Genomic DNA, 27,825 nt, shown 5'->3' with positions numbered 1-27,825 from the left:
CCTACCATACTTGAGGAGGACATTGGTCCTAAGTTATTGCTTTGTGAGAGCTTGCTCTTTAGGAGTGTGAAATGATATGATAGGTACATAATCTTTGAATCTACTTAATACATGAGTCTTTCGGAAATAAAGTCAAAATGTCAAAGTTTTATGGATCATTGAGGATCATATTTGTGGACATTTAATTATTGATGTCTTACATTTCAGGATTATAATGATAGAAAATAATGAACATATGAATGTGTATGAGGGAGTTATGGACAACAAAGAATTAGTACTAAACAATTGAGTTATATTCTTTTGTATACACACACAAGTAAGTAAAAGAAAAAATATTGTGAACTTCATCTATCATTAATTTTCTTTTAAAATTTCTTTATACTTTTCTTTCTTTATTTTTCTCATTTTTTTTTTCGAACCCAAATAATTAGTTATTAATGGTTCGGAAAGTCCAAAATTTTAACTAGGGTAAAGGATATTAAAATTAATACTTGGGAAAATGCATTTTATAAGGCGAGTATGTAATAATTGAACCAATACAATATGAAAATGACAAATATTATAAGGAAAAGGTTCCAATCAAGAAACCAAAAATATACACAATATATTACATAATTTTATCTTTTTTCCTGACATACCAAGAAAATGTAACTTAATTTTAAAAAATCGTAATTAAATCATGATATTTTTCATTTGGATATTTTTAATTGATATTTTATTGAATATTTAAATTTTTTTATATTTTTATTTGAATTTTAATGTTATTGCTTTTATTAAATATATTTTAGATAATGAGGTTGTAAACTTGCACATCATCACTTACGGCAATCAAGAAATTGTTTCTATTACTCTTATTGATGAAACTATTTTTATTGTTCAACATTTTTTTTTCAATAAAATCAATAATCCTTACTTGTTATTTTACATTATTCAAAATATAATATTATGTTAACTCTAAAATCTCATATATTTTTGCATCTAAAAATAAGTAAGCAAGATAACACTCAACTTATCTAGTTAACAAAAATAATTAAATAATAGATACTTAGCTAAAAAAATATAAAAATATAAAATATTCAATGTATACAAAATTTTAATATACATTGAATAAAAAATATACAAATTTTTGTGGATTTAAAATTTAATGAAGTTTTTTCTATTATCATATTTATCCTTTTGTTCTCGTGTCCAATAGATTCAATACTTATCAAAATAAATACTTGTGATCAAGAATTATAAGAAGTTTTAGTAATAAAGTTGGAAAGGAGATTTGAGGTTGTGGGTCCAACTTCTCTTAACCACTAACAATTGTTGTTAAAAAAAAAACTTGTGAACTATGTTGGTTAATTTAATAGTTGTTCCTCTTAATTCTAATGATTTTTACTTCTATGTTATTTTTTGAATTTATTAACAATATTTTCAAAATTAAAATAAACCATAAGCTTGCATTATTAAAAAGTGTAAATGATAAGATGTCTTTATATATACATCACAATAATCAATAATATTTAAATTATATTTATATAGATTTTATTTAAATAATATCGACTTAACTAACAATATAGACTTAATTTAAATAATATAAATTAATTAAAATAAAATACAATTACCCGTTTCTCTTATCTCAATTTATGTATTTTTTTTTAAAAAAATATTCTAAGAATATCAAAAAAGTTAAAAAAAGCCTCACCAACTTTTATATGTTTGATTTACAAATAAATATTTCATTATAAATTTAATGTATTAAGATTTACTTTTATATTGGCGGATCTTCACCAAAAGGTTTGGGAAGACAAAATAATATACTCAAAATTTATATATTTAATATTATTGTGACTAATTCAATTAAAATGAATACATAATCTAGTATATTTATAATTATCAAATAAATTACAGATATATAAAGGAATGTCTATCGTATTTTCATATTTTTAAACTTATGGTAATTGAATCATAATTAACTTTTTCAGTTAATTTTTTTCGATGTAAATAACTAAATTATCTGCAAAATATTCATCTTCCATTTTATTAACGTGCATTTGATTCAAAAAGTCTTCACAAGCTTTCATTTTATTGTTATGCGATGAACAACCATATTATCATGTTTTCATCTTCACCGGTAGTTTCTCTATCAATTTTAAAGAATAAATTTATTCTTTTATTTTCATCAACATACCTATTTAAAAAATAAGTTTAAGACTAGAAAATAATTTATAATAATCTAATCAAAAGTTGAGAGACATAATTACTAAAAAAACCATGATAATCAAGTTAGAATTAAAAATCGACTATGAAAAATCACATAGTATATTGTTTCATCTTCTATATTAATAAAAAATAAATATACAAAAAGGTCATGAGATAAAAAATAGTACTAAATGTTAAACAAATATTTCACTAGAGACAAAAGAAAGTTAACTTTTTATTTACTTATTTAAGAATAGAAGAGGAGATATGAAAAAATGATTAGTTTACGTCTAATTTTTTTTTAGTAGCAAAAGAAAATAAATAAGCATGAGAGATCAATACAACATATAAAAAATGCAAAAGACAATGAGAGAAAAAATAAAAAATATCTTAATAATTATATATATATATATATATATATATATTTGATTTTATGTTTTATTATTTATTGTTGTACCTTATAAAATAAATAAAAATACTTAATTTAATTTTTATTAATTTTTAATATAATATTAACTTAATTTAAAAAGATACATACAATTTTTTAAAATTAAAAAATTTACATAATTTAAAAAATTTAAAATATAAATAATGTAAAAAAAATTCAAAAAATTTGGGGGAGGGGGTGGTGGCCCCCCGTCTACCCCTTATAACATTCGTCTCTGTATACGGTAACAAAACTCTTCGCACGTGATTAGGATAGAGGGGATAAAAATGTTATGAATGTTGTTAGTCCCTTAATTTTGATATGAAATAAGAAGTCGCTATCTGATATTTTGATATATGTTGGTCCTCAAAATTTTAAAATGAATGGTATAGTCATTTTAACTCAATTGTGTTAAATTTTTGATGTGTCAAATGCGTTTTTTAGCAGATATTGAGACGAAAATATACCAAATGATGTAAATAACTCAAATGCTAACATAAAACGCGTTTAACATGTCAACAAAATTAAGATAATTGGGTTAAAATGACTATATTCATTCATCTTTAAAAGTTTGAGAACCAAAATGTATCAAAGTTTCGAACTGGAACAAACTTCAATTTCAGATCAAAATTAATGGACTAAAAACATACTTAACAAAAAAAAACTTTAGATGTGAAAAGAGAAAAAAAAAACCTTAATTAAATTAAAAATTTAATTTATTGATTTTAATTATTCATATCTTTCTATAAAGAAAAAAATTAAAAACATAAAAAAGTTATAGTAAATTTTACAAGAAACAATTTAAATAAAAAATATAATTTACACATAAATCTATAAACAATTAAAATTTTAATTTACATACTAATTTTAAGTCTTATTTTAAAAGAATCACCTTTACTAAACTAATACAAATTTCAGAACCACAAATTAACTGCAAGTTCTCTCAAAAATTAGTTGACTCTGTTAAAAAGTGGACTTTAATATGATATTATGTTAAAAGATAGATTTTAAGTCTAATTTAACTCACAAAATTAGTTTATAGGGTGAGATTTACACACACTCACATATTATGAGATTATCTTATCTTTAGTCGATGTAAAACTTCCATCGTACTCGATCAAACTATAAAAATTAACTTTTAATTCAATAAAAATTTGAGAGTAATTTTTATCTTTTAAATCGATGTGAAAAAAGATATTAAATAAATTATACAATGGCATATATATCCAAACACATACTAAGAAGAAGCTTGGTACGTTGAACAAAAATCCCAACAAGTTTGAAGTTGAGGAGTTAATGCGAATAAAAGGAACAAATCATGATGTTATGTGCCTCTCAGACCTTTCTTTCAATTGTTGCCTGTAATAACCCAACCGTCATTATTACACTCCTCCATCCACCGTACATTAAGTTCTACGAATAATAATAAATCTCAATAACCTTCACGCCAATTATTCATAAAAATACAAATTTAAATTTAGAATTATGCTTCTACACCTTATTTTCAAATTTCAACTCAATGATCTTATAAAAAATTAATGCTTCATTTAATAAAGAAGAAAAAAGATAAATAAATAAATATGAAGAAAGAAAACGAAGACAATATTTTACTACAATACTGTTTTATTTATTATTATTATTATTAGTATAATGATTATTTTTACGATATTAAATTAAAATATTTGAAAAAATATATATCCAATGTAACATCCAAGTATAAAAATAATAAAAAAATACATTTCATAATAATATTCAAAGACATATTATCAGAATAAAAAAATATATTAGTATAGTCCTTTAAGAGTTCAAACTATAACAAAAATAATGATATTTTAATATACTTTTTTTGACTCACTTTTAACCCATCACTTCAATCACCTTTAGATCATCACATCACACCATTAAAAAAATTAAAATATATAATTAAAGGATAATCGGAGTGGTGGATTAAAAGTTGGTCAAAAAATTTTGATTAAAATATTATTATCCCTATAAAAATGTGTCATTTATACAACAACACCAAACCTACAAAAATATATATATGCCGAACATACTAACCATTCATACATCCATTGAAATCTCACAACTTTAACTACAAACTTTTCATCTTTCAGAGATGTCTCTAAACCTGCATCTTTAAGTGCCCTCACCAGAATGATGATCAAAAGAATAAAACAACACAAGACCACAAAGTGCAAGGGTAAGTTAGTATACAAAAGAATTATCCTAAGACCATTTAAATCATATCAATTATAAGTCATACATGGACAAATTACAATAATTCACATAATTGCACACTGACAACTGATATTAAACTCAATTATCTGGATACATGCATTTGGAATTGGAATTACTAGAGACTTGCATTTGTGGTGGCCTCACTACTCTGCATAGTCATTGTCAATGAGTTTCACCCTACCACGCACAAGGTTAATCCATCATTATCTAATGTCATTATCCTGTCATAGACTAGGACCTCCTCCTACTCTCACAACATGATTCATTCTACTCTATTTGAGTGTGAATGATCATTAGAGTTTCAGAATGTCACTTAACTTGAATCCATAATTCAATACATACACTAAAATAACACCACCATAAAATTTCTCCATCAGACCCATGGAATTACATCAAACACATACAATGCTCATATATATATATATATATATATATATATATATATATATATATATATATTAACAAACTCATTATGATCACAGTTTCACAACAATACTTTCACAATCATATACATCCTTAATCACATTTTAATATTCACATCTCAATCATTCACATTTATACAAAAACATATCAAGTCAAGGCTCAACATACCAACATCATTCATGTGTAGCTTCATACATCATATTTTCATAATTATCTTAGTCAATCACATATTAAAATAAGAAATTAAAACAACACAAGGTTTCGCTTGAGCGAGATTGTTGTCGCTTGAGCGAGATTGTTGTTGCTTGAGCGAGATTTTTACAGAAACTAAAATAAACCACTGTAGCATTCTCGCTTGGGTGAGATATTCTTGCTCGATGCGATAAGGGCTCTCGCTTGAGCGACATAGTTGTCACCTAAGCGATAATTAAACAGAGAAAAAAGCAGTTAGAGTGGTTTTCTCCCCTAAGTGAGAAGCTTGTCGCTTGAGCGAGAAGTTGTCACTTTAGTGACAACTCGAACAAAGAGCAAAGTGTAATTCTAGCTATTTTTGTTTGAGCTATATTTCTCTCGCTTGAGCATAAATAACAAATTCTCACCCTATTCTCAGCACCCAACCTTTAGAAACATATACCACAACAATTTCACATGCACCCATCAATTCAACACACCAAATCATAATTAAATAACAAGATGAACAGTTCATTTTGAAATTTCCACAAAAACCTACACCACAAAATAAAAAATCCTCAATTAGAAACCAATTTTAAAACCAAAAATAATTAGTCACTATCGTGACCAATTTAGATACCAACTTACAAAATTAAAAATTATTGGTTACTGAAATAGTCACTATTATAAATAAAAAATTATAATTGGTCACTAATTAATTAGAGACTAATTTATAAACTAATTCACTTTGGTAGCCAAAATCTAGGTAGTTAATTTTTAGTGACCAATTTTCTTTGGTAGGTAAAACCATGATTACTAATTTTAAAGACCAATTTAGTGACCATTTATAATTTTTTATTTATAATAGTGACTATTTTTGTAGCCAATAACTTCTAGTTTTGTAAATTGGTCACTATAGTTACTAATATGTATTGGTCCCTAACATTGGTCACTATTTAGAAGTTTTCTTGTAGCACTGGCTTTCCTTACCTGACAAAACGACTCAACAGACTCTAACAATTATAGGAACATCAATACATCTTTAGCCCCACAAGATGCTCTACTTATACCTATATTGTTATGATCACTGACCAACAAAGACTCATATTGATTATTAAAACCTCATAAGCAACCAAAAAAGACATGCGAGACAGAACATAGAAGACCCACAGGAAGATGAGCAAAAATTCAACTTACACGATTGAAGGAACTGATCGGACATAAAGGAAGATTTCACCAAGAGGATCATCCCAGCGGTCTCCGATCTTCAAACAAATGAACAGAATATGAGAATTTCCAAAAAGAAGTCAAAGAAGTCTAGAAAAGTGAAAAAAAAAGTTTTTAAAAAGATTGTATGTTTTAAAATAAAGAAAGTCGTTTATAATAAAGTTGTTTATACTGAAGTCTTATAATATTAAATTAATCGAGTCTCATTATTTTAAAATCACTATTACTTCTAAAATATTATTTTTTTGTATAAAACGGTTAATAAAATCGATAACATGAAATAAATTTAAACATAATTAATTATACCTTATTTTTTCGGAATTTTTTTTCTTTAGTTACTCTCACACAGAAACAAAATCAAGATATGAGTTTCACTTCTTTTTTTCAACGAAATCAGTCTTTTCTCTCCTTTTTTTTTCTTCTACTTTTTCTCTTTCATGCTTTACCAACAAGAAAACATTAAATAAAAATGGAAAAGTAATTTAAGATGGATCCCCCGTGATCACTGAGGCCATTAATTTTCATGAGATCTCCGTTAACCAAATGTCTTTTCATAAAAAAGGAGAAAAAAAGTTTTATATATATTTTGATTACTATACCCGTGTTTATGCACACATGTTAAGTTTGGGTTTTGAAATCTTTTTATATTAATAGGATTTCACATGTTTTGAAATATATTTAGAGTTAAAATGGTTGAATTCCATTTAAAAAATTTATGTTTAGATCGAGAAGGAATTAAATAAGTTACATATAAAACCATCAAAAACCACATGTCTTAAGAGTAAAATAATCAATTTATAAATTTTGTATTTGTATTCATAACATGTAGAATATTTATGATTTAAAAAAAAATTATATTAATATGATTTCACATGTTTCGAAATATATTTAGAGTTAAAATGGTTGAATTCTGTCTAAAATTTTATGTTTAGATCGAGAAGGAATTAAATAAGTTAGATATAAAACCATCCAAAACCACATGTCTTAACGGTAAAATAATGAACTTACAATTTTTGTATTTGTAATCATAACATGTGTAACTATTTAGGTTTTAAAAACTTTATATTAATATAATTTCACATGTTTTGGAATATATTTAGAGTTAAATGGTTGAATTCCATTTAAAAATTTTATGTTTAGGTCGAGATCAATGAATTAAATAAGTTAGATATAAAACCATACAAAACCACATGTCTTAAAAGTAAAATAATCAACGTATAAATTTTATGTTTGTAATCATAATAAAATGTGGAACTATTTAGGTTTACATGCCCAAAAAAGAAAACACTTAACCTAACCATTATCACATGACAAGACTTTTGTTTATTAATAGCATGAATATGAATAAAAAGAACTTTAGAAATGCCAGCCATTAAATCCAAAAATTTAATTTCACAAATTCAAATCTAACAAAATTTAACAATAATGGATCGGAATCGAAAGAGAAACATCCATGTGGGGCTGGGAATGCAGAACTTGTAATGTTTTGATAATTTGTGCTTTGTTTTCAATGCGATAATGATGAATAAAAAAGTTAGAAGAGAACAATTGAATCACGCAATTGGTCTAATTGATACATAGCCCCACTTATATAAGTGGAATGAGGTGTCCCGTTTTGATGAAAAAATGGATTTGAGGTGTCGTATTTAAAATGAAAACAAACACTGGGGTCGGTCCGTGAATAATTTAACGTAACCACATTTATTTAGTCATAATTTTTAAAAAATTAGTATATATTAAAAAATCTTTTAAGAAATTGAAACAAATTAACATTGTATTTTTTGATAGTTTTAAATTTAGCAATTGTGTGTTCATTAAAATTATTTATAAAATAAAAAATAATAATGATTATACTTACATGTTTCGGGTATAGGGACTAAGTACATATGAAATTTGTTTCTTCCGTTTGCTGTCTCGTTCTTTCTCCCGCTCGGTTGTCCAGACGATCGGGATACCTGTTTAAAAGGGTTCTGATACTGAAGTCAATTCAAGTCTGATTGGGATAGTGCAATTAATGTTGTAATAAATGCGAGTCAAAAGTCCTCATCAACTTAACTTGGACTCCTATTTATAGTTTTTGGTATGGGTCAGGGTTTTCTTAATCATGGTCCAATTGCTTCTTAAATTTGATTAGTGACTTATATTACTTTAATTTACTTTTTAACTTAGTGATTTAATTTTGGTGCGGCCGCCCAATCGGAGGACCATGCGTCCTGGCGATTGTCTCCATAAATGTGGAGACAAAGTTCAACTAAAATGAACGCGGAAGCCATTCGGTCGCGAACTCCCTTAAAACACTCCGGAGAGATTACCACATCAACAATCCAAGAAATGATCTACCTGTAACAAAACTTTTATCCTTGAGTTGCCTGACCGATAACGGTAGACCATACATTACATTATCTTTTCAAAACTTTTATCATCTTTCATATAATTCATCTAGTATAATCTAACTTTAATTTGTTGAGATATTAATCTATATGGATACAGGATTTAGAAGTTAAATTCAATTCGACTAATATTTTATTTGTGTTTCTCCATTCTATTAAAAATAAATTTAATTGATTTTATTCATCTTCTGTGAAAAATATTTACATATTGAAGAAGTATATTGTGGGTTTTGGAAACCCTGTTGAGGTTTTGAATAAAAATGTTAAATTTATATTTTTTTTTATTAGATTTCTTTTTATATCACTAATATATCCTCAAAATATACTGATTGTAACTTTTTTTATATTTTTGAAATATATTAAAAAAATTATAATATACAATATCAACATATTTTTATTGTTTGATGACAACATAATAAATATGGACCTGAGAATATGTGGAGTCAAAGAGCTGTAAGTTCTGAAATAATGTATATTTAAGGAATATTGGACTTGGGATCTAGATTTCAGTATGTTCATTTTTATATATTTAAACTTTATGAATGTTAAATATATTATATAAAATACTGTATAAACATTCACACCGTTCAAATGCAAGACTTTGTTCAAGGGTTTCTATTTAGTATTCTTCACGACAATTGACAGGTTGACAGGGAAATTATTGTAGTTAGCTAGGGAATGATATGACGGGGAAATTATAAATAAAATAATACAAAATGTATGTAATAGAAACCTTGAGATCAAGAGGCTAAAATAATGTTGTTTTTTTTTTTTTCAAATTACATTGATATTCTATTTACTTTCATAATAATAGTTTTCCATGTATTACTCAACTAAGAATTTAATTTGGAATACTATAATAGTTTTGCATGTATAATGGGTATTTTAAAATATAAGGTGAAATATATTTTGGATTTTGACTGGTTAATCTGCGGAGTAACATCTGAAATGTACTTTTAAATACAAGAATAAAATAATATTAAAAAAAATTAATTTGGGAATGAATTCATTTTAAAAATTAAGAATTATGATAATAATATTAGAGATAGAAAAATGTACATATAGTTTATAATTTAAAAATAAAATGAAAAATGAATTGAATGACTTTCTTTTGACAGAAGTCATTAAGTTTAATTAATTTACTCAATTAATTAAAATTCAATAAAAATTAAAATTAATTAAAAGAGTTTCAAAAAAAAAAACACTTGATATTTTTTGTGTGATTAAAACGCGGAATTTCCCAGCCAATGAATGCGCAGTAAATGACTCATGAATAAAGAGGTTGCATTAACGACGATAAGAAATTATTTTGAATGATGTTGTACTAACTCCATACCTTTTAATAATATTTAAGTATCTTTTCATATATTTATATTATGGAGTATAACTAGTTAAAAATAATTAATATATTTTGAATTTTATAAAGTATATAATTAATTATAATAATAAATAAATTTTGATTTAATTATTATAAATATTATTTTATTTTATTTAAAAGATAAAAATATTTATAAGTAATATACAATTTTAATTAATAATTTATTGGATAGATATTATATTTAATATTATTAAAAAATTAAAAAATAATTAAACGTAAAGAAAAAAATAATTTGAGAGTGACAAAATATATTATTAAAAGATGAGAAATGTTTTCACAATAGTTTTATCACATAAAAATTTGAAAAGACAATAATTTTCAAAGAGATTTTTTTTTAATTAAAGACTTTACCTTTCAAACATTTTAAGTCTCCATTAAGATACTTTTTAAGTATTAAACATATATTTTTTCTTACATACTAATAGAAGTCTTAGAAATTTAAAAATTTTTTGTATGAGAAATATTGTTTAGAAATTTTGAAAGACATTTTTGTTTTTATAAAATCTGTTATATAAATTTATATTATTTTAATAAATAAAATTAATTAATTCAATTTTTAATGTAAAAATAATAAAATTAAATATAATTATTTTTACTTTAATCAATGTCCTAATGACATTAGGATTTTCTTGATGCCAGTTAGTATTTTCCTCTTATCATAATGGTTGTTTGATTATGGCCAAATAATATATTGTTAATTACTGTTAGAACAAATAATCTTTTGTCTTATATTTCAATATTTATACTATTTTTTAATACTTTTATTTATTATTATTGTTACATGGAAATATTTGATTATTAATTTTAAATGTTCAAACGCATAAACCTTACATTAAGTAGGTAATATAATTATTTATCTTTTTTATTCTCTTTCATCTTTAATTTTTGTTTTATATGAAAAATTTTTGTTTTGCTAGAACAATTTTCGTTATCTTTTAACAATTTCACTACTTTCATCTTATCACACATTTAGTTAAGCATTTGTTTCCCTTTATTTGATTTCATTAAATTATGCATCAAATTATTTTTAAGACCAATACTTAATCATTTTTACTCTTTGTTAATATGTTTATTTGTTGTTTACTTTATCATGTAGAATATTGTTTTGATGATTTTTTATATAATTATTTTTATTTTTTAACTCATTTCATCAGTGCAATTTCATCACCACAATTGTTAGACCCGTTTTATTTTCCTTGTTTTTTTAGGACTGCCCCAAACGGTTGGGCCTAAGGGCTGGCCCAAAAAGGGGGGAAAAGGAGACCCTAAGTCTGCCCTCACACTTTCATTTCTCTTGCCCTCAGATTTTCACAGCCGTCAAACCCTTTTCTCTCTCTCTCGCAACAGGAACCTCTGCTAGGGTTTGATACCAGCCCTTGGACAAGACAACTCTAAGCTCCGCTCTACTCCAAGTAAGTAAATCTCGAGCTCATACTTCTCCCTCTCTGGGCATCCTTTCTCTCGATGATCACAGTAGGGACTTTGTAGTAGTCTCGTTCCTAATCTGCTCCCCTCGTTTTCAGCCTTTTGGCTCACTCTTAGGACTGTGGTGCTCTCTGTGTGTGTGTCGGAACTCCCCGCTAGCCCATTTATAGGTAAGGGAAGCTAGACCTTACCATATCTTCGGTAGAATATGCCTGTTTTGATGAGTATATGATGTTTGAGCGGCCTGTGTGTGAATATAATCAGTTGGAAATGCATGTTGGACTGCATGGGTGTGTGTGGGTTACCGTCGCTCAAAAGAACAATGGCGGGTACTGGTTTTCTCGCCCAAGCGAGCATGCCTCGCCTAGGCGAGACTGACAAAGGCTCGCCCAAGTCTTCCTACACGAAAGGTCGCCCAGACGACCTGGCTTAAATTTTGAGCGAGGTACAATCTCGCTTAGGCGAGAAGGGGGATCGCCTGAGCGAGACCCCGCAGAAGGCACTGTCCCTTTGTCGCGCTCTCGCCTAAGCGAGATGGGATCCGCCTGAGCGAGAGGGTCCCCTCGCCTGAGCGAGCCCCGTTAGCTTGGGCGAGGCAGCGGACAAATTTTTGATGTTGTCGTTGAATGATTCATTGATGTGTGGTTTGTTATCTGACCCAAATGCTTTACTAGAAGGGTTGCGTGTTGATGGTATGATTAATGTGTTACATTTGAAATGGAAATGGCATGTTAGTTGATTGGGTATGAATTAGAAAGCATGAATTGTATGAATTGTTAATTTTACCTGATATTTATATTATGAGAGATTCTTGATTGGTGGGTGGAACATGTTTAAAGGATGAGTAGGGCATAATTCCATGACTCTTGTAGTGAGAGATCTTGGTGGCGCCTCATAGGTTGGACATAATTCCATGGACCCTCTTAAGGGGAGTCCCTGGTGGTGCCTCGACAAAAGGATGTAATTTCACGGGGGGTCGTGGTGGTGCCTCAGGGCCAGGGCATAATTCCACGAAGGCCACGTGGTGGTGCCTCCTGTAAGGGTATAATTCCGTGAAGGCCTCGCGATGACGCCTCATTGCTAGGACCTAATTCCACTGCCACGTGGTGGTGCCTCAGTTAAGTATCCGGATAGTTTAATCTTAGGGTTTTATATGGATAGGTATTTCACATGGGATAAATGTCATGTATGATTGAATATGAATGGTGTTTTGTGTGCCTGTATGATGACTTTTCGCTAGCTTACCCTTTTGCTTGCTTGTGTGTTATGTGTGGTCTCTTCCTTTGCAATGATCATCAACCTCGTTGATGTGAGCAGACGTGAGAACTCTTGGCAGTGGTGATGGAAATAGGGATGCTGCAGCTTGAGGCATTGGACAAGTGTTGGGCCCACCGTGGGGCCCATTACCGGCAGATTCTGTTATTTATGTTTTTGTGTACGAACAAGATCTACCATTCTTATTTGTGTTATCTTTCAGTTTAGTTCTGGTTGGGCCATGTGGGGCCCTTTTCTTGAAAACCGGGGATATTTGAAGTATTGTATACATTCTTACCCTAAACCCAGTACTCTCTGACTATTCATGCATGTGATGTTTTATTAATTGAGGTTATTTAGTTTTTGGGACGTTACAACAATTGCATCAAAACATTTTATTTACTATAATATAATAATTTAGTGTCATCGTTATGAATATTGTTTATCACAATCCAACATAGATTGAAGTTAAAAATATGAAATAAATATGCTAAATTTCAGATATTATTAATTTAATGATTGTTCTTTACAAGATTTTATTTAAGTGATGTATTACAATTTTTGTTATGTTCCTACTTAAACTCTGAAGCGAGTTTGACCAAAAACATTTACTATCTCTTTGGTATTGTGTCAAGAATTTTAGAAATTTTCCTCCCTTTTTCAGTTACCTATTGTTCTTTATATACTGATTATATGTTGACTAATCCATATGTCACAGGTTGCCTCACCTCGGTTCATGTCCCCTTAAGTGGTGAGAATTGTTCCACAATTATTAATGTCTTTTTACGAAGCGCAAGTATAAAGCCACGTGGCAGCTTCCCGTCACGTGATCCTACAAATAACATCGCACATCTTTTGAACATTGACCACATAGTCTCCCTATATCCGGCGGCATACCTCATATGCGTGGGGTCTGGGTATTCACACGATTTACGAACAACTTTGGTTGGTAAGAGAATCTCGTCATACGCTCATAACCCCATACCTCTGTTGGCGGTGGATCTCTATATCGCCCTATAGGAGATATACGGATCAATTAGTGTATTAAAAAAAGATTTACTTAGAATTTGGAGTAAGGAAGTAAAGACATTTAAAATATTTTCAAACTTTGATACTTTTTTTATAATTTTTTTAAAGTATTTTTAAATTTTATTAACTTTGTTTCATTAATGTTTGCAAACTTAATAAATATTTTATTTTTAAGGAAATTTTATGTGATACTTTAATTTGAAAGTTATACAATTATTATTTCTTTATAAATGTTTGATACTGAAAGCACAAGAATTCATCATTTTGATATTGAATATTTGATAATAATGTGTTTCTTTTGTCGTAATTTTTTATTTTTTACAAAAAAATAATTAATTGACATTGAAATAGTAAGAAAACGGATACAGTGTATACCCATTACTCGATAGGAATGGTGATGGGATAAAAATGTTATATCCTTTGGGTAAGGGTATGCGTATGGGGATGAATAGATGTTTTTTTTTTGGATGAGTACAGGGTTGTGGATGATTTTTTTTTCTTTGAAAATGGATATGAAATAATAAAACTCATCCCCACCCCGTCTCGTTGCCAACTTGTCATCCTTACTTACATATATACAATAAATCATACATATTACAATCACATCTTATCCGTACTCTAAACATTTGGAATATATATAATTTCAATTTAATCATTATTCTAACTATTAGAAATCAAGTGTTTATCTCACTCAAAAGTTTACATCTCATGTTATATGCTACTAACATGAGGTATACTCTTTTGACTAACTCATATTTTGAATTAAAAACAAAAACTTGATTTTACTTTAGAAAAATTTGTGCATCGAATCAGATCCAAAGATTTTTATTTGTCATAATATCTTCACTAAGTTTTGACCATCCATATACACTTATTTTAAGGTTAAATTATAGTAACAATACCATCGATATACACTTATTTTAAGGTTAAACTATAGTAACAATACCATCGATAATATATACACTTCACATTATTTAAATATTGTACAAATGATATGATTTAGTTGAATAATGCGAGTTTAAATACAAAATGTATTAACTACCCCAAAATTTAATACCACTTATATGATTAAATAATTTCAAGGTATTCACTGATAATCTTCACATTAACCACCAATATCATATACACTTCACAATACTTCAATACTCATATTCAAAGATATTAATATAAACTTTTACATATTTTTCACCTCTTAATTAAAAGTAACACGTTTATTAACCAAATCTTTCATAAATTGAATTTAACTTCTTTACAAATTAAAAATATATATAATTTTTTAAAATTAAAGATAAACTAGTTTTAATTTATTAGGAATCTCAAACTTTTTAAACTGTAATTTGTTTTGAAAATATTTATCCAAAAATTATACAATGAGATAAACATATCATACTTTTACATGAAAATTAAGAGAAAAGATATATAAACTTTACTTTTATGTTCAATTATTATAAATAAAATTTACAATTAAACACAAACAATATAATAATAGAAAGATGTTTTTTAAAATAATTTTATCTGTAGTGTTTTAGATCTCAACTAATAATTTTTAAAGAATGTACCTTCAAAATATTTTAGTATACCCAATTGCATTTTATTTATTTATTAATATATAACATTTGTACTAAAGTTTGACGAATTCTGAGATGATACTATCAAAGTATTAATTAATATAGCGGTGTTCCCAAAAAAAAAAAATAAAATAAATATTAGTATGATAACGGTGAAGTTGTATATTTTGAATACGCGTTTTTTTTTTTTTTTTAATTCACTTAATAAAAATGTGCACAAATTTGAAAGGTGGGGGAAGGTGAGGTTCTCTTCATAATTTAATGCCTAACTCAGGTAGGGCAGATGCAAGAGAAAATTATGGTACCAATAAGATAAAATTAATTTATATATAATTTTAAAAAATTTAAAAACTTATATGATTTTTTTTATATTAATTCATATATAACTTTGGTTTAATTATACAAAAAAAAGAAAATTTCTAATTTTTTATTTCTTTTTTTTATACATAGAAAAGCTCACAATTCATTATAGAGATTGAAATTTTGCATCTTATCTCTCTTCATATATCCTTTTCATTTATTTTTATATTAAATATCATATTTGTTTGAATAAGAGTAATTACAATTTTTACAATTAACCAAGAACATCACCACTATGGGATAAAGAAATATTAAGATATAATAAAATAAAAAGATGATAAAATATTATATAAGGCAATAAACTAAAAATATGAAGAAGGTCTTTTAATTAAATTATGTTAGTTTTACTTACAACGACATATATTTGGCTGAAAAGGGACGTATAAGTTATATTTTTGACAAATTATGGAAATTATAAATATAACTTTAACTCAACTACATAAATTTGTATTTTATTTACAAAAGTATTTTTCATATTATGAAAACATATACAAGATTTTCAAATTATAATTTTTATTTTAAAAATATTTAAATAATTGTTATGCAATCTTAATAAATAATACAATTTAAATTTACGTGTATCAATAATTACAAACATAAACATAATATATCAAACAAAAATATATTAAAAAGTTATACGAAAATATATTGTATTTATACAATTATGTTTTTCTATAATTATAAAACAATTATAAAAGTTTTTAAAATTAATATAATAACTTAAATATTTTTTTTTAAATTAAGATAATTTAATTTTAAATATACTACTTACCAAATAAATATACTTTAATTCACTATTTTCTATACGATAAATATATTTGAAAATACACTTTAAATAACCATACCAAACAAATTAACCTATGTTCTATAAGCTTACTAACTTAGGTTATTAACTTACGGTATACACGACGATGACGGCAAATTTGAATTTTTATCTAGCCTCTTAGCTTCTCAACTAGTTTTTGTATTTAAAAAAACAATAACGAGAATATGTTATAATTATGTTTATTTAAATTCTAATACAAAAATATGTTAGAAATAATTTATTTTAGTTGTATAAATGTGTTTTAGATAATTTGAGATGTATTAATTCAATTGCAACTAAGTTAATTTCGTGTGTAAAAATAAATTAATTAAAAATTTCATTACTCTTTAAATATAAAGTTAATAATAGTAAATAATTAAAGTTACAGAAATTCAAGTCAAACATTATATACAGAAGACAAGAAAAACAATAAAAAGTGAAGAAACAATGACCGCTGAAACTAGAAAGAGAAACAAATAAAAAAAATTTGATTTTATAGTTTTCTCTACTTTTTTTACAAGAAGACTTTCAAAATTCAATAATTTTTATTGTAAGAATAATTTAACTTTAAATATTTTAATTGATATTTTTAAAATTTTATCTTATTTAACTATATAATAAAATATCAAAAGATATCAATTGTCAAATCTTTTGAAATATGACAATATCTTCTTCAACATTTTATATTTTTAAATCTTTATGACAACTAAATATTGAAGATATTGAATTTATTTAAAAGAAAAAAGATTACAAAAACAAAAAAGAAAAAAACTCAGTCCAATTTCTATATAAAGACTTAAGAAAACACATTAAAGAAATCCTATGAGGAATCTAATTTAGACTTCTTCGCCACCTTCCATGTCCTTTTCCCAATTTTCTTATATCTTTATGTTATTTTTACCCTTCATGGAGTGCTAAACCTCTAAAGTTGATTATAGTGTAATTTCTTAACTGGATTTTGAAGTTAGATAATATAAATTTGCTTGTCTTTTTTTTTTTTTTATCATTGTTGTGATTTATATTTATGGGTTAAATATGTTTTATGTTTTTAATACATGAACTTTAACGCAAAATAAGAATTCGCCATTGTTTGAAACTTTGATATATTTTGGTCCTCAAACTTTAAAAGTGAATAAAAATACTTTTTTAATCAAATTACATCAAATTTTGACGTGTCAAACATGTTTCATGTTACTATTCAAGTTGTTCATATTGTTTGACATGTTCTCGCTTAGTAATAAACACGTTTTACACATTAAAAAATTTTATCGCAATTAGATTAAAAGAATTATTCATTTACTTATAAAATTTGAAGACTAAAATATCTCAAAGTTTCAGACAAGACAAACTTTAATCTCGCATTAAAATTTAGGGACTAAAAACATATTTGACATTATGTTTATCTATGTCTTATCACTTAATTAAGAAGTAATTAGATTTTAAGAAAAAATATATAAAAATTTACTTAAAATATAAAATAATCTTAAAAAAATCAATGATATAAATCTTATTTAGAAAAAGTTATGGAATGTATCATTTTCATTCTTTTTTATGATTTCTATCTATTTTATCTACAATTTTATTTTTTTATATTTAACCTTTTTTATCTTTCTTATATTTATTTATTTGACTAACGGTATACTTTTTATAAAGATTAATTTATTAGAAATCAACTTCAATGTTTATTAAGAGATGAGTTGATTTATTTATACTCATATTAATATATTTTTTAATTTTTTAATAATACTAAAATTGTTATAAGTAATATTAATCTGATATCTTTACGTTATCAATACATAACCATAAATTTAAAATATAATTTATACATTCTAAAAAATAATTTTAATTTTTAAAATAATATACTTCATATATTTTAAAATATCTTGTCTATTATAAATTTGAGCTATATAAAATGGTATATATTTACACATTTTAAAAACGAGTTTCACAATTAAAAAGATCCATTCATACATATGTTGAAGTTAAAATTTTTACACTATCAATTAATAACAGTATTTTTAAACATATTTTGTAAGATTATCGTTACTACAGTGAACAAATTATTGATATGTTGTATTAAATATATATTATTTAAATAAGTGTGAAATCTAGATTAGTGTATAAAAAATTATACTTTAACTTCTATTTTTTAACTCTTCTTTTTGTTATCTATGTAGGTTAGTGTGACCATCGATTCTTTAAAAAAAAATTATGACATATTAATTAATGACCTAACATTAAATTATGTATTAAATAATAAAAAATAAAGTAAAAAAAAAGTCATAATATTATTATTTTTAAGGTATTGCGATAAGATATTTTAGTGAAATTATCTCAGGAACCGGTCGTTAAATAGTTAATATGTACTAAATGATTACAACTTTATCTTATCAAAATTATGATTAAAAGGGGAAGATTAATTACATGAGGATTGGGTTTATTGTAATAATTAATGCTTCGGGAACAAAGTTTGACACACCAGAATACAAGAACACCATCACATGATTATAAATCCCAAATCTGATTGATACTCGTAGCGTCAACTGCTACAGCTCCGACGGAGCAATCTCCTACTTGCCATCCACACGTTAACAAATTATAGATCAATCTCATTTTCTTCATCTCTTCTCTTCTCTTCTTTTCTTTTCTCTTCTCTCTCTCTTTTTTTTTTTTTCTTTCTTGTCCCTGTCTCTTTGTCTGTCCACACGCTTTCCTCTTTCTCTGTCTAATTTCTAGAGCTTTCGTAATCCCCTCTTTTTCGCACGCTTTGGTTTCAATACCAGAAAAATTTTCCTTGTTGATTCTCCCAGCCGAGTTCGCTTACAAGTACGTTTATTCCTTATTCTTTGTTTGTTTTTTCTTTCAATTTTTAGTTTTCCTTCGTTTCTTACTTGATCCCCTGTCTCAGAGCTGAAACGTGTTACAGTTACGCCAGAATTCGAACACGAGATTAGTTTGTGGCTTTCTCTGTTCGAGTTCTTTGAAAGTTGGATTCGTCGGGTTTCCGCAACACTAACCAAATCGTGCCCTCTCCGCAATGCTGCAATCGTGAGTTCTGGTCAGGAATCGCTCTTGTTTACTTCGCTGACACGCGAAATTGTTTTTTTTTTTTTTGTGGTGGCTGGGTTTCATCTTTGTTGAAGACCGCTGAAGGAAAAAACGGGACAATCATTGCTGCATGTTTTAGATTCCGTTCTGAATTGTGTACTTTAATTCAGTCATGCAAATCTTTTTTATTTGTCTGTCTTGGGATTGATGATTAATTTCGTTGCATGAATTTTTGCCCAATATTTTTGTTTTTCTTTTGCTTTTTTATTGTTTGCTTCTGGAATAGAATCATCATAGGTGATGGTTATTTTTTATTTTTTTTCGTTGTCTTGGAAAATCTTAAAAGCGTGTTTGTTGCTGTATTGCAGTGATTTTTTCCATGGCGAGATCGTGAAGATCTTAAAATGGGAACCTCGGAGAAATAGATTTGCATTGTAAATTGGGTTTGAACTTGGCGACTCAGCAGGAATCTGAATTGTGTAAAATCTGCTTGTGCAATTATTATCGTGGAGGGTGGACAAAATGGTCTTTGAAATCAGTTCTGTTGTTTCAAAATTACAAATGGTATCCACTTCGGACCATGCCTCCGTTGTCTCCATGAACTTATTTGTGGCTCTTCTCTGTGCTTGTATTGTCATTGGCCATCTTCTTGAGGAGAATCGGTGGATGAATGAGTCTATCACTGCCCTTATGATTGTAAGTATGCACTGTCCTTGAGCTATTTGCCCCATGCTATTTAAAAGTTTGTGTTAAATTTTTCAGTCTTACTGCTAAAATTGATTTTCCTCTTGGTCCGTTTGTGGAAAATTCTATATTTCGGCCTCTACGTGCAAACATGTTTACAAATTGGTCTTTGTTGTTTGAGAATGTTACAAGAACAATAAATTTACTCTCTGTATATTATTTCTCTTGTCTGCTTATGATTGGGTTCCAAAGTGAGAATGGTCCATACATCTAAGAAGTTTTTTTCTCTTTGGTTCCTGTAGGGAAAATATTTTAAAACCTTTACATTGTTAACAAATGCTAGGGAATAATCTGCAAAAAAATTTCATTTAGGAATCAATATGTAGGATTCTTTTATGCGGAAACTTAACTGGAAAATAGTGTCAAAGTATAAGGATCAATTTTTTTAATTTAACCTGAATTGTCCAACTCCTCCAAATATTTTGCCATCCTTTAGGAGACAATGGTATGCGTGTATTGATGCCTAGTTTGAACAATGGTTCGTGCAGCTTTTCTTTTTCTTGTTTTTATTGGACAATGATTAAATTTCATATTGATTTTCTCAGGGTATTTCCACCGGCGTAATCATTTTGCTGTTTAGTGGTGGTAAAAGCTCACATATTCTTGTTTTCAGTGAAGATCTTTTCTTCATATACCTTCTGCCGCCTATAATATTCAATGCTGGGTAATTTTTCGTCTTCAGCACCTTTATCTATTTATCATTCTGTTGTTAAAGAAAAAGGGAAGTTGTTTTGGTTTGCCCCTTTTCCTTGCAGGCATCCCAACTTCCCAATGATAATCTGAAATGGTATACTTGTTGATGATTAATGCACGTTTGGTGTTTGTGGTTCTTTTCTTTGGGAGGGTTTTGTTGGGGGTGGGTTTAGGGGAGGGATATAACATTTTTCTGCAGAATTAAAAACTAGTCACAATTAGAGTTATATAATGGTGGATAACTTTTAGGAGCTCATTCAATGTCTAGAGTATGGCTGTTTGAAATACCTGATACTACCACTTAGTTGACTTGCTTGCGCACTTGTACTTACACGAGTGACATAGAACTCAAGTCCTAAGTTTAAGTTCCCTATTTCATTCATTACTTCAATTATTTGAAATATGACTTGAACAAGTTCTACTTTTCTTGTAGATATTATTGGTGGTTTTATATGTGATAATTGCTTTCATGACTATGTAGTTAAAAGCATCGGTTTACGTATCCATGATATGATCATGAAATGTATTAATTCCAAATTAAAACTCCTGAATCATATTGTTTTCCCCTCCTAAAATCCCTGTCCCGAGTCCTGAAATCCATGTTTTATCTTAACTTTTGACTTCACGTGTATGATACATTGCAGTTATTTTTTTCTTATGATTTGGTTCTGTGTAATTCATTTCAGGTTTCAGGTGAAAAAGAAGCAGTTTTTTGTTAACTTCATGACCATCATGTTGTTTGGTGCTATTGGTACATTAATATCTTGTGCTGTCATAACTTTGGGTATGCATTATTGCTTTACGTGTACTTATTAAGTTATTATTTAAGATTTGACGCAGTTAGAAAATAAATTTGCCTAGTTATTTGACTTAAATTTGAGGGATTATTTCAGGTGCATCGCAAATTTTTGAGAAGTTGGATATTGGTCCACTGGAATTAGGGGATTACCTAGGTATTTTACTTGTCAATATCATCTACTTGGCAATCTCTCATTTGGTTTTTGACCTACTAATTTATGATAATTTCCAGCAATTGGTGCAATATTTGCTGCGACAGATTCTGTTTGCACATTGCAGGTTTGAAGCAATATATTCTTTACATTTTTCTTACAACTAAGGTATCACTTATAGTTACTGAACTTATGAATGATTATGCAGGTGCTAAATCAGGATGAGACACCTTTGCTGTACAGTCTTGTATTTGGGGAAGGTGTTGTGAATGATGCTACATCAGTGGTGCTTTTCAATGCAATCCAAAGCTTTGACCTCAACCACATAGACCCTTCAATAGCTTTGCACTTTTTGGGCAATTTCTTGTATTTATTTGTCGCAAGCACAATGCTTGGAGTGTTGGTAAATGTTTTTCTCCCTCTAATTCTGTCATGCATGCATCATATTGAATCATAGACAAAATTTATATCAACACTGAGCATGCATGCACATAAATATTTATATGGACTTGGGGCTATGTCTAATGTCTGTTCATCACCTTGTAGACAGGTCTACTCAGTGCTTATATTATCAAAAAGCTGTATATTGGAAGGTATTTTCTTGACATTTTCCCATTTCCATTGTCTGTTCAGCAGTAACTGTTATGGTATTACATTGTTTTATTGGATATGCAGTTAATTCTTAGTGAAATAAAGTTGCGGACAATTCTATGATAATTAATAAATTTCTCACTTCATCCAATCTAAATTTTTTGTATTGTTTGTTAACTGAACAAAAGTTTACAGTTTAACAAGACTACACCGAAATAGTTTTGATTGTTTGAACTTTGAAGGAACCATGTATGTTAACTGGTTCATTTGAGTTTTTTTATTCTAAACGTTGTATTGTTCACCATAAGTTATTTCATACCACTGAAATAAAATAGAAATCAATAAAAATGTAAGACTTGTTAGGCATTGGTCTCTACTGAGTTATAAAACGTTGTGCATCCCAGAATTATTGTTTGGCATGAATTGGTGTCATTTTAAGTTGTATCATGTTTTTATTTTTTAGGAAAAAAAGTCACGTTAGTTGAGTTGACTTTTAGTAACTTGGTATCTGTCAGTCTTGGTGCATCTGTTAGTTCTATCTTGAGTACAAGGTTTTAGATCCTTTCTTTGGTAATTATGAGGCACGGCACAGGATGGTTTGAAACAATTCTTTATTGATGTTGAACACATTTCTTCTTAATTTCAGGCACTCTACAGATCGTGAGGTTGCTCTTATGATGTTAATGGCTTACCTATCCTACATGCTAGCTGAAGTAAGTTTTAAAGAATTTTAGTAACATTTTGTGGATGGGGTCAACATTTGACATTAACATGATGTGCTGATGTATCTAAATATTCTGCAGCTATGCTATCTAAGTGGCATCCTCACTGTATTCTTTTGTGGGATTGTTATGTCTCATTATACCTGGCATAATGTGACTGAGAGTTCAAGAATCACTACCAAGTATGTCTTCTAAACATATTTCTTCATGTTATATACACTGTTCAAGTTTACACATTCCTGAACATATTTTTCATCTAACCCTTGCAGGCATTCTTTTGCAACCTTGTCATTTGTTGCCGAGATCTTTATCTTCCTTTATGTTGGTATGGATGCCTTGGACATTGAAAAATGGAAATTCGTCAGTGATAGGTATTCTTTAGACCCATCAATAATAATCTATTCATTAATTTGCACTCATGAAAAATTGCTGAACGGCATTCTTTCATGTACACAAAAGGTCTGCTTCTCTACTAAAACGGTCCTTGTATTACTTGATGTGACTCGAGAGCTCTTCTCTAGTGTTTTTAGCTTTTATTTTTCTTTAGTGAATTTTTATTCTGCATTCATCAATCTTCTCAATGTTTCCTTTTTATTATATTAGAAAAACAATTAATTTGCTGTACTTGGTTCTTTCTGCAGTCCTGGAACATCTATTGCAGCTAGTTCAGTATTGTTGGGCCTAATTCTTGTTGGAAGAGCAGCTTTTGTTTTCCCCTTATCCTTTATATCCAACTTGGCTAAAAAATCACCAAATGAGAAAATTAGCTTCAGACAGCAAGTATGGCTAAATTTCTGTCAATGTCTTTCCCAGATTTCTTGTTGTACTAAGTTTTGTTGACAGGTTTCGCCTTGTTTCTAGGTGATTATTTGGTGGGCAGGTCTTATGAGGGGTGCTGTTTCAATGGCACTTGCATATAATCAGGTAGGAGCAACAATGCTTATTAGTGGTTTTGTTGTCTTTTGGAAAATTGAATTATTGGCCACTGATTCTGCCAATGGTAAGTGAGGAAAGAACAGTGGTCACAGAAGATAGGATCTTATAACCTGATGCTTTAAAATGTGATGCTCTTTTCAAATGCAGTTCACCATGTCGGGGCATACTTCACTACGAAGCAATGCAGTCATGATCACTAGCACCATCACTGTTGTACTTGTCAGCACGGTGGTAAGATATATGTTTTGTAGTTGCTGACATCCAGAGACAGTGTCATTGATTTCTTTTTATTACAGAGGCTATTTTGTCTTTCCTATATCACTTCCATTCATTCCATTAGATTAGCCATTTGACCTGCTTTCTATGATAATAAAAGATTGATTCTTCCACCTTGTGATGCTCAATTTAATCAAATTTGACATGGTTAAATATTTATATAAATTTTTTTTTAAGATGGTGCTGACATTTCGTAATGACAATTCTCAGGTGTTTGGTTTGATGACTAAGCCACTCATAAGGCTTTTACTACCTCATACTCCAAATCATAAAGAAATAAACATCGTGATAGCTACAGATACATCTACTCCAAAATCAGCCACTGTCCCACTTCTTGGGAGTGCTCAAGACTCTGAAGTCGATATTGATCCAATCCATCGTCCAAGCAGCATCCGTGCATTGCTTAGAACTCCAACGCACACTGTTCATCGTTTGTGGCGTAAGTTCGATGATGCATTCATGCGTCCTGTTTTCGGTGGAAGGGGTTTTGTTCCTGTAGAACCTGGTTCTCCATCTGAACGTAATGGTCATCAATGGCGTTGAGGAAAAAGGCAAGAAATATGTAATTTGTATTGTAAAACTGCATAAATTTTTGTGGAGGTCAAGCAATGCGTGTATAAGAATCCCGTACTCAGATTTTGTCAGTTCTTTGGGTAGTGACTGAGAAGTGAGAGCATATGTCATCTCAACTCATCCCAGCGTCCTTCCTAAAGTGTAATATTTTATTATTAGATTTCTTTGACCATTATCATTGTATTTAAACTTTTAATAGCTAAAGCTAAATATTTTTCAAGTTTTATTTATTGGGTTTTGTTTGTTGGCAGCTTCTGCCTTAGAAAGATTAATTTTTAGTGCACCTGATTACCGACAAACCTTTCACATAATTTGACATGAAGGATTACTTTGCAGAATAGGCGAAATTTCCGGAGTCTCACGCATTATTATAGCAAAATAAGGTGGAGTTTAGATTTTTCCAAAAAATATCTTTTTATAAACTAAAATTAACTTATCGACAACAAATTAAAAAAATAAAAATTTAACATTATCTATAACTATGTATAAAGAAAAATTCTTTTTTTGGTATCTACATTTATTTTTCAAAATTATTCTTTAAATAATAGTCTTTTAAATTAAAATAATTATTATTACTAGTTTTGTTATAATTTTATTTTAATTTATAAAGAAATTTATTTATATTTATTTTGATATATCTTTAAGAATCCTGAACTACTGGATAATGAGAGGTATGACAGGCAAAAACCTTTCTAGTATCAATTGCATTCCCTCTTCTTTAGTTGAGGTTTTTTTTTTTTTTGAAACTTTAGAGTTACGGAAACCTATGGTTCTTACATCTATGATTAGAAAATCGGTTTAGGAGGTAACAGCATAAACAAACTTTAGAAAAGAAAACATCAACTATATTAAACTGCTAGTTGTATGAATTAATAACAAATTTATGTAGTTTGTTTTAACCACGACAGAACTCTATGATATCTTAATGATTTTGCTTTTCGGCGTTCGGTTATGAGATTAATCCTCAGTTTGAGATGTTTCAAACCAGTTGGGGATGTAAAATCCTGTATGTTAAATCCTATTAATTTTACAAGAATAATTATTGTAATAAAACTAGACACATTCAAAATTAATGTTTTAAGAGAAAAAAAAAAGGAAAACAAAGACAAAAAGGTCAAGTGAAAAAGAATTATCATGAAGGTGATAGAGTGGTCGAACTTGGACTAAAATTGTAGGGTGCCAAATTAGATTTGTTATATATAATTTTTCTTTAGAAAAAAAATTATTCATTTTTTTCTTTTCACTTCTTCTCCTTAAAACAAACACACATAATAGTAGAATTCAAAAAAAAATCATTCGCTATTATATCATGCTATTATATCATGATACCAATTCATGAATACCATTTTAGATAAGTCATTCGTATCTCATCAATTTGATTTTGTGGTATTATTAAATTTGATGTCGTTTTTCCCATATCACGTTCTAATGAATTTTTAAATTCATTGTATGTAACTCTGAGAACTTTAGAGATTTGTTTTATATTGTCTTAAAAATTCTTAGTTCTTATTAAATTTCTCAAGTTTAGCTAACGTAAATGCATTTCTTTTTCATCTTCATCACAAATCTTCCTCTTTGAAAAAAAGGAATCAATTTTTTTACTCTTTATCATAATCTTTCTAATATAAATTTATCACCTCTCACCTATTTAGAAAAAATAAAATTTATATTCACAAATCACAATTATCACAATGCAAAACATAACAAAACTCATACTACTTTAATTAAATAAGCAATATTGTATAAATTCAAAACTTAAAAAAAAAATTACCATAAGTAACGAAAAACACAAAATCCCTAAATTTCATAATTAAGGGTTATAATAATTTAGGAAAAAATATAATTAGGGTTCATACCAATTTCATAAAAGAATCCCTAAAATCATAATTAGGGTTTATATTAATTTGGGATAAACTTAATTTGGAAGAAACATCCTAAAAAGAATCATAAACTAACTAACATACATACATCATAATAAGATACTAACCTTGATTTGTGAGAGATCATGCAAGAATGTATACAAGAATCTCAATCTATGTGTTTTCAACCTCAATTTCTCAATCTATCTCTTTGTATTTATCTCTCTTCACACACTTTTATGATAATTTACATGGTGGAAAGATCTTATAGTAAAAAAAAAAACCTAATCTCTTTTATAAATTAATGTCTTTATTAAAATTTTTTATTTTATCTTTTATTATAATTTTCCATAATATAATCTTAATATAAATAATATATAATATAATTTTAAAAAATATATAAATATATATAAAAAAAAATTCAAAAAAAAAAATGGGGGAGCCGTGGCTCCCCCTTGTCATATCCTAGTTCCGCCATTGAAGGTGATAATTATATTACTACTGCTATCACATGCACTGATTTTTTTTCTTTCATGACTTTAAGTATGTTA

At 27.9% G+C, this 27,825-nt stretch overlaps 1 protein-coding gene and 1 long non-coding RNA gene across 2 annotated transcripts; both read left to right on the top strand.

Annotated features, from left to right (window-relative positions):
* The first annotated feature begins 11,748 nt into the window (after positions 1 to 11,748).
* On the top strand, positions 11,749 to 13,483 carry LOC114189661. The gene is made up of 3 exons (XR_003605714.1): positions 11,749 to 11,853; positions 11,965 to 12,036; positions 13,184 to 13,483. It is a non-coding gene; the product is annotated as an uncharacterized LOC114189661 (long non-coding RNA).
* Positions 13,484 to 19,395: 5,912 nt separating this feature from the next.
* On the top strand, positions 19,396 to 25,645 carry LOC114191449 (sodium/hydrogen exchanger 2-like). The gene is made up of 16 exons (XM_028080621.1): positions 19,396 to 19,708; positions 19,791 to 19,940; positions 20,299 to 20,626; positions 21,220 to 21,338; positions 22,054 to 22,151; positions 22,261 to 22,320; positions 22,398 to 22,444; positions 22,526 to 22,720; positions 22,864 to 22,910; positions 23,555 to 23,621; positions 23,712 to 23,812; positions 23,900 to 24,001; positions 24,272 to 24,410; positions 24,492 to 24,554; positions 24,714 to 24,797; positions 25,053 to 25,645. The coding sequence occupies exons 3-16, from the start codon at positions 20,453 to 20,455 to the stop codon at positions 25,383 to 25,385; spliced, it is 1,629 nt and encodes a 542-aa protein (XP_027936422.1). The 5' UTR covers positions 19,396 to 19,708; positions 19,791 to 19,940; positions 20,299 to 20,452; the 3' UTR covers positions 25,386 to 25,645.
* Positions 25,646 to 27,825: the final 2,180 nt, after the last annotated feature.

This window comes from Vigna unguiculata, chromosome 7, assembly GCF_004118075.2.
Source record: "Vigna unguiculata cultivar IT97K-499-35 chromosome 7, ASM411807v1, whole genome shotgun sequence".
NCBI lineage: Eukaryota > Viridiplantae > Streptophyta > Magnoliopsida > Fabales > Fabaceae > Vigna > Vigna unguiculata.
The sequence above is the reverse complement of the archived record's forward strand: the minus strand, read 5'-3'. Positions and strand labels throughout refer to the sequence as shown.

Bases quoted from the DNA above. Each gene is read 5' to 3' on its own strand.
- LOC114191449 (XM_028080621.1), top strand. From the start codon at position 20,453: ATGGTCTTTGAAATCAGTTCTGTTGTTTCAAAATTACAAATGGTATCC. The intron at 20,627-21,219 runs GTAAGTATGCAC...TGATTTTCTCAG, and splicing joins CTATCACTGCCCTTATGATT to GGTATTTCCACCGGCGTAAT. The intron at 22,445-22,525 runs GTTTGAAGCAAT...ATGATTATGCAG, and splicing joins ATTCTGTTTGCACATTGCAG to GTGCTAAATCAGGATGAGAC.